The sequence below is a fragment of the Halichoerus grypus genome, chromosome 4 (genome assembly GCF_964656455.1).
Source record: "Halichoerus grypus chromosome 4, mHalGry1.hap1.1, whole genome shotgun sequence".
NCBI lineage: Eukaryota > Metazoa > Chordata > Mammalia > Carnivora > Phocidae > Halichoerus > Halichoerus grypus.
Genome location: NC_135715.1, coordinates 125,573,555 through 125,587,215, shown reverse-complemented (window position 1 = coordinate 125,587,215; position 13,661 = coordinate 125,573,555). Strand labels below are relative to the sequence as shown.

Here is a 13,661-nt window from a genome sequence, read left to right as displayed (position 1 = left end):
ACTGACAGGCTAAATGAAATTCAGACTGAGAGTTGACTATGGGATTGAGCTTTGTGGAGATCTTTGGTGACCTTCATGTAAGTAATTTTAGTGAAGTGATGGGGACAAAAGCCTTATTGGAGAAAGTTTAAGAGAGACTTGGAGGAGAGGAACTGGAGCAGGTAGTACAGAGAACTCCGGTGCCATTTGGTTGCAGAGGGAAAAAAAAAAAAAAAGGAATGGGTGAGTAGCTGATAGTGGTAGCAGTAAAGAGAGTTCTTTTTTTTTTTAAGATTTGCAAATTAAGGTTGCATGCTAGTAAAAATGATGTAATACAGAACAAAAGAATTGATGATATAGGAGAGAAAGAGGAGAATTGGTGGCATAATGTCTTTGAATAGGTTTGAAGAGATGGGATCTAGTGCAAAGGTAGAATGCTCACTTTGGATAATTCGTCAATAGTAATATATGGGAAGGCAGATTATGTGGGTGCAGATGCCGGTAGGCAGATAGGCATGGTAGTGGGAGTCTATGGAAGTTCTCTTTGATCATTTCAAATTTCTCAGTGAAGTGGGAAGCAAGTCAAATCTGAAAGTGAGGGTCAGGAAGGATGTGCTGAAGATTTGAGGAGAGAAAACGGGTCTGAAGTAGTCATCTAGAGAGAATTATTGGCCTAGGGGAGTATAGTATGATGAACTTGCAACATTAAGGGCCCACTTGAAGTATGTGGTCATGAATTAATGAGATCAGTCAGTGTAGTTACGTTTTCCTTCAGCTACGCTCGGCTGTATCAATGCAGGTACAGATTAAAGAGTTGGATTCACACAAGGTTGTGGTTTCAACAAGCAAGTAAATGGTATGAGAGAAAAGCAAAGAAGTTTGGGGTATACACAGGGAGTGATTATAATGCCCGACATAAAGTTCTAATGAATATTTTCAAGGTTATCCTTTGAGGTGACTAGTTACTCTTCTCTTAACTGAGAGGAAAAAGTGCTTAAACATCTGTGATTTATGGGGTACCTGGGTCCCTCAGTCAGTTAAGCACCTGACTCTTGATTTTGGCTCAGGTCATGATCTGAGGGTTGTGAGATCAAGCTCTGCATCTCCCTCTCCCTCTGCCCCCGCCCTCGCTCTTGTGTGTGCTCTCTCTCACAAAAAAAAAAAAAAAACAAAACAAAACTGTGATTCACGCATTTCAAAAGACCATAAAAACCATGGAAATTATCCCATGGGGGTAAAATAGTATTTGAATGAGTATGAAGTCAGAGTATTTAATATCTTTTAATTTATCTTGCTTCATTTAATGAAAGAAACCATAGTTCATAGTATCTGTTATTCAATTACAACATACATTTAAAAAATACTAATGTTGTAAAGAAGCATAGCAGAACCCAAATGCCTTGATTCCTAATTCAATGTTCTTTCTACTACTGCCTCTTAATACTCAGAATCCAATAATTAATCCTGATTTTAAAGAGTCCCATAAAAATAATTTTAAAAATAGAGTTCCCAGGCCTCAACTTGCTTCAAAAATATCATTCCTCAAAGGCAAGATGTTTTCAAAAATGCTTGACTTCAGTTTTAATGTTTAAAAAACTAAATAGTGTTAACAAGTGACTTTTAAAGTCTCACTCTCGATGTATTAATATTTTCACAGAATTTTTCCAAATAACATCAATTAAAGAGTTTCTTTCTTATTACTTCAAGAAGCATTATATTGCCTTTTCTAATATTGTAAGTGCAAAGATGTTTACAAGTACAAAAATAAGTCAATCATGATCTAAAAGTTACTCTTTAAGCAACTTCTTTTATTTTAGTAGTTTGAAATCAACTGAAATTACGTGGCTGTAGGTATAGAATCAGAAAATTGTTACTGTTGAGAAAAGGAAATCAAATAATCTTTAATAATTATGAAATGACTTCAGAATGAAAATATAGAAATAAGACATCAGTACATATTTCTTAAATTGATAGTGAGATTAAGCTGACCTTTTTAAATACTCATGGCTGAGTGGTACACTTGTTCATCTGCCCATCTCTGGCTAACCAGGAAAACTTCTATGTCCAGGGCTGAGTCAACTAGGGCAGTAGAGTCTGATGGGTTGTACTCCACAGGGACAAGAACCCAAGACAAGGCTGACTAGATGACAACTGGGAGGGTTTCAGGAGGTATATTCAGTAGGAACAGAGGTGGCAATATGAGTGGGCTTAACAAACATTTGGCCACCAATCTCAACAAAGTCAGGCCTGCAATTAAAAAATGTGACCCCAAATAATAGCAACAGTCTTTATTTTTACCTTTCTGGATTATATAATGAGTGAAATGCACACTGGATTTTTATAGGCAAAATTTTTATAATTTTTGTACCATATGTCCACACAAAGTTAATACCTAAGATTATAATTTAAAAGTTATTCCCGATCATAAATATGATTAGCAGTAATGGGGAATTTTCTATATAATATGATTAAGCCAGCCACTGAATTTTCTTTTTTTTTAATGTTGTCATTATTTTATTTTTAAAAATATTGATCCACCTGGAACTTGTAAATGTTCCAATTTAGTGCAAGGTAAAATTAAATAAATCTTAACATTAATTAGGTAAACAATACATACATATCAAAAAGAACTTTTTTTTTTACCTTTTTTTAAGTTTTTATTTTAATCACCTGGTGCTTATCGTGACAAGTACATTCCTTAATCCCCATCATGTATTTTACCTATCCTTCCACCCACCTCCCCTCTAGTAACCACCAGCTTCTTCTCTACAGTTAAGAGTTTGTTTCTTTGTCTCGCTCCTTTTTTTCCCCCTTTACTCATTTGTTTTGTTTCTTAAATTCCACAAATTAGTCAAATCGAATGGTATTTATCTTTCTCTGACTGACTTATTTTGCTTAGCATTATACTCTGTAGCTCCATCTATGTTGTTGCAAATGGCAAGATGTCATTCTTTTTTACGGCTGAGTAATATATATATATATATATATACACCACTTCTTTATCCATTCATCAATCGATGGACAACTTGGGCTGCTTCCATATCTTGGCTATTTAAATAATGCTGCTATAAACACAGGGGTGCATGTATCCCTTTGAATTAGTGTTCTTGTATTCTTCAGATAAATACCCAATAGTGTGTCTACTGGACCAAAGGATGGTTCTACTTAACTTTTTGAGAAATCTCCATACTGTTTTCCATGGTGGCTGCACCAGTTTGCATTCCCACCAACAGTGCAAGAGGGTCATTTTTCCCCACATCCTTGCCAACACCTGTTATTTCTTGTTTTTGATTTTAGCCATTCTGACAGGTGTGAGGTGATAACTCATTGTGGTTCTGATTTACATTTTCCTGATGGTGAGTTATGTTGAGCATCTTTTCATGTGTCTGTTGGCCATCTGGATGTCTTCTTTGGAGAAATGTCTGGTCATGTCTTCTGCCCATTTTTAATTGGATTATTGGGTTTTGGGTATTGAGTTTTATAAGTTCTTTACATATTTTGGATACTAACCCTTTATGGGATATCAAAAAAAACTTTAAAGCATTAGAAAGCTTTGAAATGTCTTTAAAGTTTAATTTGTAGAAATACAGCAGAATAAACATTTCTACTCGATAGACTTTAAAGAGTTTGACTGAGTAATGAAATGCTCAGTGTGGCAAGGTGGACTGAAGAGGCAGAAAACAAGGTCATATGACTTTGTTTTTCAACTTAGTGATAAATGATGTCAGCTAGGAAAAATATAAATTATTGAGTGCCTTACTGTATACATTTTTATCTAGTTTTCATTTGGTATATTATAAGATGGCACATTCCAAAAACTATTATATGCAGAGAACAATCCTTTTCCAATCCTTTATGTCCATATGTTCCCATAGATATCAACATTAGAGTGTTTATTGCCTTGAGCTCAATTGAGGTACTGCATGACTTTAATGTGAATCCTTTAGTGTTCTATAAGGTCATGGTATAACTGATTTTATGTAGAACATGTAGTTCTCATTTCTTAGTTGCTCTGCTCCTTCTCTTTCATACTGAGTATAGTATCCATAGTTATTCCTATATCCTGCAGGGACCAGCCTTCCTCCACTTCCAGGGGCCTTCTGGGAAAGAAAGTAGAAAGGCTGTATAGGGATGTGTGGTACCTGATTTTTATCATCCAGTCAAATAAGACCTGTGAACTGCAACACTAAACAAACTTACTTCTCAGGACCCACTTGGACATTGGAGAGCAATAACTACTTTTTCAGCTGTTTCAGGAGATTCTTCAGGTAGATCAAGAAGCTCCTTCTGTGTGGGCTCTTCAGCAGATGGTGAAACTTTGGTTAAAGGCTCAGGTTGGGGTGCCTGGGTGACTCAGTCAGTTAAGCAACTGACTCTTGATTTCTGCTCAGGTCCTGATCTCAGGGTGCGATCTAGTCCTGCAATGGGCTCTGGGCTGAGCATGGAGCCTGTTTAAGATTCTTTCTCTCCCTCTCCCTCTGCCCCAACCCACTGCTCATCCACACATGCGCTCTCTCTCAAAATAAATAAATAAAGGCTTAGGCAAGTTGAGTCTCTGCTGCTTCTCTGTGTGATGTTTCAAAAGATGTCTGACTTGTTTTTGAGCACCAAATCTTCATCAGCCACAAGTTTATGACCATTGCTTAACAGGTTTCACCTGTTAACTGATAAAAGCACTCTTCCAGTTTTCTCAATTTCATTTCCTAGTGAGGTCTTAGAACATTCTCTATGTATCTACTGGCCTTCTCACCCTGTGGTTTGTGTTTTTTTCTGGCAAGTTTTTGCCTTTTCTTATTCTTCTCTTCTTTCAGATACACTTGGGAAGATTTAAATGAATTAAGCCATGAGGTAGTCACAGAAATAATTAAAGTAGAAGGGCAAGTGGTAAGAAAATCTGGACACCCAGCAAAATTAGATCTTTAATTCCTAGATCAGGGATCCTATGCCGAGCTCCAGACACAAGAAGGGAAGAGCAGAGAGGAGGAAAATGCCAATTACCCCATGAGAAGCCATAGTGGTGGGAGCCCCGTATCTGTGCAGGAGGTTGAATTTTCTTAATACTTGCCAATTTCAAAGAGCTATATCAACCAACAAGCAATGCTACAATCCAACTCAATTCTGACACTAGTTAATGGGAGACAGCATCAGATTCCAGGGTTGAGGGTTCATTCCTGCAAGATGGCCCCCACGCCCCTCCCCAGGTTGCTACTTGAGCTTCTGACTGAGTGGCTATAAATCAGAGGTTCCCACGACCCTCTCCTCTGGTTCAATTAATTTGCTAGAGCTGCTCACAGAACTCAGGGCAACATTTTACTTATAGATTACTGGTTTATTACAAAAGAATATAACTCAGGAATACAGCCAGGTAGAGAGATGCACAGGGCAAGGTATGGGGAAAGGGCAGGAACTTCCATGCCCTCTCCAGACATGCTACTCTCCCCAACCTCCACGTGTTCACCACTTGGAAGCTCTCAGTTCCCTGTCCTTTTGGGATTCCATGGAGGCTTCATTACAGAGGCATGATTGATTAAACCATTGGCCACTGGGATTGAACTCAATCTCTAGCCCCTTCCACTCACTGGAGGTGAGAGGGTGGGACTGAAAGTTCCAACCCTCTAATCACATGCTTGGCTCCACTGGCCACCAGCCCCCATCCTGTGGTGAGTTCTAAAAGTCGCCTCATTAACATAACAAAAGACACCTTCGTTGCTTTCCTCACTTAGGAAATTTCAAGGGGCTTAGGAGCTCTGTGCCAAAAAACGGAATGAACGCCAAATATATATTTGTTATTATAAATCACAACATCACAGAGGTTATAATTTAAATCACTTTGAATCTTTTGAATGAGTTATACCATTTCAGTACATGTATTTAAAAGACAACAAAATGATGGGATTTTTAAGAGTATTTTCAAATAAAACATACCTGAGAAGGAACATTTTTGGGAGGCTCTATACGAATGCTTGGATCCCATTCTCCAGGAGGGAGAACAGTAACCTGATCCAAAAATTCATCGATTCCTGATACCAAGTCATTGCGATCTTTAGCTTTGTAAGCAACATCATGAAATACCTATAGGAGGAAAAGAAAAAAACAATAAGTAAAAGATAAAAAAGCAATTATAAAAACTTAACATGTTCAGTGTTTTCATTTCCCAGTTATCTCACAATTTAAAAAAATAGGCAGCTCTAACTAAAGAAGTTTTTAATTTAAACTATTATAATTTAGTTTATTCTATGAAAGCACACAGATACATATTTTTCTTAGAATGCTAGAATGAATGTTGAAATTTCTGGAGGCAAGAGTAAGAGAAAGGGAAAGGAGTAAGAAAGGAAGCTCATTAAACTAGAATTAAGGATCCAAGTTTGGCAGAGGTTATTTATGTGTGGGTAAATCAAACTTTCAGAAAGAAGCCCTTGCTTAAAAATAGAGATAATATTTATAGAATATGTTAAAAATTTTAGCAAGATTTATACCCCAGAACATATAAACCAATTAAAAAGGTTTATTTTGTTTTAATTTTTGAATAATAATAAAGTTATAAATAGTATTCTCTGGGCATATATCATATCTACACAGTGTAGCCAGCAGACTGTAATACACCCATTCAGGTGTAACATAAGTCACTTTTAAATGTAAGTTATGATAATCAGTGTGTAAGTTAAACACATTGTCTTTCGTCTGCTATAGTGACTGAGAAAAAGCAAGTCGAGATGGAGTGTCTATGGGCCTGGGTGCCTGAGTGACTATAATGAGCAGAACCCCTGTGCCAACTCATGATAGACAATGAGCATAATAGAAGGAAATCCTCATTGTTTTAAACCACTGAGATTTTAGGTGGTTATTCCTGCAGCATAACCTAATCTCTTCTGACTAACACAGAGAGAAACAATATACTTAGCATAACAAATGAAGAAAGTAAAAATAAAGATAAACTGGAAAAATTGATCTATACTAAACATCATATAAATATTTCTGGTACTTTTTGTATTTCATGTAATATGAAATGGAACAAATATTTCAGGCTTGGTGCTAGTAAATTATTCTTTATACTGAGCTATGTATTACAATGGCCACATATTCCAAAATTTCCAGGGAAATTGTGCTTTCAAATGTTTTATTCTACTTTTAGACCATTTGTTTTAGTTTCTGCTTTGATACTCAATCTAAACTGCTGAAGAAGAGATAATGATTATTTTCAAAGGCTTTTTGTTTACTTTCCAGCCAAGAACTTTTCACAAAAGATTACTGGTGTGATAAATATACAGTCTTTGCTTAGGATAAATTGAAGACACCAAAGATATATTAATGGTTTAGTTGTATTTGGGAAAGATATATTTTTTTAAATATTGACAACACTGATTTCCCTGCCACAAGCCACTGAGTTTATAGCCCAGAATATCTATCCTCTTCTAACGAGTTTTATATGGCCATGAGACCTAATCTGAACATTTAAGAATTACAAATGTCTTTAATCCCAACAAGAGTTTAGCTACTTTACTAAACTCTCTTGAAATCTTTCTTGAGTTGATCTTTTAATTTAAAAATTGCTTCAAGAGATCACATGATCCTATACCTGCTTTAGATAAATGAATGTCCAAATTCATCCAGGACAGCTGATTTCCTATTATCTTAAAACTCCTCAGAGGTATAGATACCATAATTTGTTTGATTTTTAAATTAAAACATTCTTTACTATTGATTTCCTATCACCAATTTCCCCAATATCTTAATTACTTTAAACAGCTTCTCTCCCTTCTCATTATGTAGCTAAGCTAACATTCTGATTTCAACATACATTTGACTTTCAAGAGAAGCCTTCCCTCATCCCCTCTCAAACAAGATTAGACATCTTGTTAATATTCTCCTAACACCTTCTTCTTTTTCTTGATAGTTTTCACTGTAATTATAATTATTTATTATAATTAATTGTTAATTATATAATTAGTTGCTTAATGCTTATTTTCCCTGCTAAAACATGAGCTCTGAACATTCATTTAATATTTATCAAACTACTTATATGCTAAAGATACAGCAGTGAATAAAACCAACAAAAATCCATCCCTCATGGAGCTTACATTCTAGTGGGAGGGGAGAGATGGAAAATAAACAATATAGTGAGTATATATTTTGTTGGAGGGTGGTATGTTCTATGCAGAAAAATGAAGCAGGAAAGAGGAATAGGGGTATGATTGGGGGATCCTGTGATTTAGGATTTAGGATTTAGGATTAAGGAAGGCCTCAATGAGACACTTTAGCAAAAAACAAGGTACTGGAAACAAGAGCTCTCCAGGCAGAGGGTAAAGCCAGTGCAAAGATTCTCAGGTGAGAGCAGGCATGTCATATTTGAGAAGTAGCTAGGAGGTCAGATCCAGGGAAGGAGTGAGCTAGAGGGAGAGTAACAGAAGATGAGGCCTGAGAGGAAAGGTCATCCTATAGGATTTTGTAGATCATCATAAGAATTTTGACTTTTACTCTGAATGAGATAAGAAGCCATTAGAAGGCCCTGCAGAAGAGTAGCTCTAGCTGTATATTGAGAACAGAATGAAATAGGCAATGGCAGAGAGAACAAGTAGGAGTCTATTGCAATAATAGAATAATAATGGTGGCACAGAACAGGTGATATGGGTAAGAACAAGGTGATAACAGTTCAGAAAGTCAGAAGTAGTAGAATTCCAGATATATTTTGAAAGTAGAGCCAGGAAGATTTATTGACAGACCAGATTTGAGTGTGAAAGATATAGAGGAGTCAAGGAGGACTTCATAAGGCCAGTGACCATGGCTTTAATTTAAAAAAAAATTTTTTTAAAGATTTTATTTATTCATTTGAGAGGGGAAGAGAGAGAGAGAAAGAGAGAGAGAGAGAGAGCACAAGCCAGGGGGAGGGGCAGAGGGAGAGGGAGAGGGAGAAGCGCACTGAGCAGGGAGCCCGACACAGGGCTCGATCCCAGGACCCTGGGATCATGACTGAGCTGAAGGCAGTCGCTTAACTGACTGAGCCACCCAGGCGCCCCCGTGGTTTTAATTTCTATCACACAACTAAGAACTGTCCTTCCTTCCTTCCTTCCTTCCTTCCTTGCTTCCTTCCTTCCTTCTTTCCTTCCTTCCTTCCTCCTTCTTTTCCTCCCTCCCTGCCTCTCTTCCTCCCTTCCTTTCTCTTCTTTTTAAAAGATAGGAGATTCTAGATCATCTTTGTAAGGTGATAGAAATGATAGAATAGGAAGAAACTGATAATGTAGGAACTGGAGTGGATAATTAAGGAGCAAATTTCCCATCAATGCAGTGGGTGGGAAGAAGGAAGGATCCAGAAATGGAGACTGATAAAAAAGCAGCAATGAATTAGGAGGAACCTCAGTAAATGTTTGTTTCCTTCAAGCCTGCTTTTACTACTTTTGGACCTTTGTTCTTCCATATATTTCATAGAATAAACTTACCAAGCTCCTCAATAAATCCCAATGGGATTTTAAGTGGAATTGCACTGATGTCTCTCTCATCATCATTGCTTGCTTAAATTGTTACAATGCCTCTTAAGTGGCTCTCTGCTTTTTCCCTTGCTCCTCCACAAGCCAACTGATGCTTTTAATATGTGAGATAAATCATGTCATTTCTCTACTCAAAACCTTCCATTTGCTTCCCAACTCAAAGTCCTTAATGACCTACAAATACTCTACAAAGACTGGCCTATTGCCTTTTTGACCTCATTGCCTACTGCCCTCTCCCTTTCCCAAACCTCCTGCCCAGCCAGGTTGTCCTCTTTGCTATTCCCCAGATATTCCTGGCATGCTCCTGTCTCAAAGCATTTTCCCTTGTTTATCCTTTTGCTTAGGAAGCTCTTCCCTCAGATATCTGAATAGCTTGCTCCCTCTCCTCTTTTGTTCTTGATTTTAACTTGAAACTCTCCCCATCCCACCCCTATCTCCCTTCCCTGCTTTGGGGGTTTCCTCCATAGCACTTATCACCACATATCATATATTTTACCTATTTATGTGTTAGTCCATCTTTCCAATAGACTATTAGCTCAATGAAAGAAAAGGCTTTTGTCTATTTTGTTCACTGTTATATCCCCAGCAACTGCAAAAGTGCCTGATAAATAGTTTACATTCAATAAATATTTATTAAATGAATTAAATAAAGAACAAAGTGAAGGAGGAATTTGTCATACTAGAGACCAAGACTCATTATAGTAAAGACACTATAATTAAAATAGTTATGGCACAGAGATGGGTGGTTTTGTTGTTGTTGTTGTTGTTGTTGTTTTTGAAAAGCACTCATTGCTAACCATTGAATAAATGATGGACTAACCAATAAATGGTGCTAAGCCAAGTTACTATATAAAAATGAAATTGGGTCTTTACCCACCTCCCATATAAAAAGCAATTCTAGGTATATTAAAAACTTATATATGAGAGAGAAAGTATAAAACTCATGAACATAAAATAAAAGAATATATTTATGACCTTGGGGTAAGCAATGGTACACATTTTAAAGTTTTAGTTTCAAAACAAAGCACAAAATTAATTTTAGTTGTTCTTCATGAAAAAAAAATGTTCAAAAATGTGAAATGCCAATAGAAGATCAAGTGACATGAGTGCTGAACACAGAATAGTATATTCTATAAATAATGACCTTACTGAAAGCAGTTTTCGTAGAGTGGTAGTGACAAAAATCAGACTGTAATACCTTGAGACGAATGAAGCTAAAATAACCAGGTCCAGGAAGATGCTACTCCTTTTCAAAGCTTTTGAAATTCAGATTCAATCAACAGTTCTTCAATGGTAGATGCTATGTGAAGCAGTAAGGGATTTCCTTTTAAGGATGGGGAAAACCTGGACATTTATTTGATATGTATTTAAGTAGCTACTATATTTGGGCCTGTTTGCTGATTGAAGAGAAAGAGTCAGTGTTGACTTAAAATCTGGGTAATAGAATTCTTGGCTCAAAAATCCAGAACAAGAAGAAGAAAAACAATGACACTCTTAGTAATTTTTTGTTTTTGTTTTTCCTTTTGTTTTCATAAAACTGTCATTTATGTTAATATATACTGATTTTATTATTTTTAAATGAATTTCATAAATACAGATTTTTTAAATTCTCAGTTTTAAGTTCTATTATGATAAATATCAGCATACTATTTATATAAACAAAAGCTCTTTGGTGTGCTTAATAATGTTTAAGAATGTTAAGGGATTAATACATTGGGAGGAGTGCCAATAAGCAAAATCATATGATTTATTGCTAGTAATGCTCAACAGAAAGGAAGAAATAGCTTACTGAATTGATTCAATGTCAGGTATTGCTAAGATGACTAGCACATTCAGTCATTAACTCATTAAAAAAAAAAAAAAAGATTAAACCCTGACTGAAGACCAGACACTATGCTAAGTCTAAAGATAGAAAAGAAAAGACAGACTGACTACCTACAAGAAATTTCCAGTATGGAGAGGAGAAAAACCAACAGAGCTCAGTCAACAAATGTTTATTTGAGCACCTGACAAAATCAGGGCACAAAAATGAATGGTAAGTGGTAACTGCTGTCATGGAATTTACAGTTTGATACCATAATCTGATTTACCACTTTCTTCACTAAACTATGAATCAACATATTAAATTTTATTCTTAATGAGTATAAGTATTCATTGCCTTCAACGCAATTAGATAAGCAGAACAACCTCTTTACCTGGGTTTTGAACAATAACAAAAAGTTCTTTCTCTTTTAAAAGTATTTAAACATTGTTTTGGTATTCAGTGGATCTACTATTATAATCAAGTGCTCTGATTTTCTGGAGTAACTTTCTGGCTGTTTCTGCTTCTCTATCCCACTGCTCACAGAGAGTTACAAATCGCCCTAAAACTAAGCTCTAAACTTTCAAGTCAAAGGGATTTATGTTTGAGCCCGCATTTAGGTGGCTAACGCTTGCTCTCAAATTGCTCTCTCATTCTAAATCTATAATTTAAAAAACATGGATGCTTCCCTGTTGTTCCATGGCCACTTGATTAGTCAAAAAGACTTTGGAACTGACATCTTTCTGTTGAGAAAACCTTGACTCCTAATTGGGGAAGAGAAGAATTAGGAAGAGAGATACCTTAAGTATATATGAACCTTCCATGACACAACATGCTCCTCTCACCATATAATATATCCCATGCCCCAGAAATATCTTATGTCCTAATGTGGTAGATATAGAAACATAATATAACATGAAATATATGTGCATAAAAGTGACAGTACTTAAATTGTGGACTGCAAATCACAGTGTCATATATTTTGCAATACTGTAAAAACTGCAAAATATTAATTAATATGGAAACACTGAAAGCAAAGATACCATGAGTGTCTTCTCAAGAGAGTTCCACTAGAGCAGGTTTGTGGTCCTCGTGAAGCCCTTTTCCAACTCCCCTGTCCTGTTCCAGATTTCCTCAATAATGTGATACTCACTGCAGTGAACTGAGTAGTGTCCTCTCAAAACATGTCCACCTGAACCTCAGAATGTGACCTTATTTGGAATAAGGGTCTTTGCAAATGTAATGAAGGTAAAGATCTCAAGATAAAACCATCCTAGATTAGGGTTGGCCCTAAGTCCAATAATGGATATCCTTCTAAGAGACAGAAAGGGAGAAGACACACAGAGGAAAAGGAGAAGAAGGCCATGTAAAGATGGAGGCAGAGATTGGAATTTTGCCGCCACAAGTCAAGAAATGCCAGGAGCCACCAGAAGCTGGAAAGACAAGGAAACATTCTCCCCTAGAGCCTTCAGAGAGAATGTGTCCCCCCTGCTGACACCCTGATTTCACACTTCTGGCCCCCCAAAATGTGAGAAAATAAATTATTCTTGTTTTAATCACCCACTTTCTGGTAAGTTTTTACTGCAGCCATAGGAAACGAATACACTCATTAAGTTGATTCTTTCTCAAATTGATAAAAAAATGTGTTTTTCTTTTAGCTTTTGGTTTCCTATGTGTAAATATCAATAATGGATCCATACAAAACCTTAAAACATAATTTGGACAGATATAATAGAATTTATATCAAACTCCAAACCAAGTTCAAATTTTCAGGTTTCATAAACCTAGGAAAAGTTATATACAATACTAATTCGCTCTTTTTACAGATTTTCAAGTATCCAAAGCCATGTGTTTCAATTAATACATTAAATTATTTAGATGAGATTCTAAAAAATGCATAATCTGTTGTTATTTACTACTGAATTTTGAATGTATGACCCTTCCATGATCTTTTGTATCTGCTCTTCCTTAACAATAAAAACAATAGATTTCCATACGGTGTTGGGGAATACAAGAAACCAGTTATATGTTAGTACTTATTTCTTATTTTTATGATTGTACATTTTTGAGACATACACCTCTTTGAGAAGCTGATAAAAGCTTTTTCCAGTCCAAAAAAATTACATACAAATTTTTTACATAGAAAAATTTGTGTGCTGTATCAAAGAGATCACAGACCCCTTGAAATTCATCAAAACCATTAGCTCCTCTAAAGGTTCAAAGACTCTCAGGTTAAGAACATTCAGGCAACTGTAAAGAGAGTTGATAGATGTTGCATAGCTTTTGGTGTCATATATACTATTCAGATAAACTACCAATGTTTTTTCAAGTCCTAAAATTATTTTGCCCAAAACAAGATTTGTAATGATATTAACAATGGGGCTCACTTTAGCAGCACA

At 36.0% G+C, this 13,661-nt stretch overlaps 1 protein-coding gene and 1 pseudogene across 6 annotated transcripts in view; both read right to left on the bottom strand.

The window, feature by feature from the left end:
• Positions 1-13,661, bottom strand: part of SLC4A10 (solute carrier family 4 member 10) — a 300,268-nt gene that overhangs the window by 79,988 nt on the left and 206,619 nt on the right. For all 6 annotated transcript variants that reach the window (XM_036116753.2, XM_078070882.1, XM_078070881.1 and 3 more), the window contains one exon: positions 5,905-6,051. In XM_036116753.2, the coding sequence (XP_035972646.1) occupies positions 5,905-6,051 (147 nt within the window). The remainder of the gene's footprint in view (positions 1-5,904; positions 6,052-13,661) is intronic.
• On the bottom strand, positions 3,983-4,992 carry LOC118551169 (UBX domain-containing protein 8-like; annotated as a pseudogene).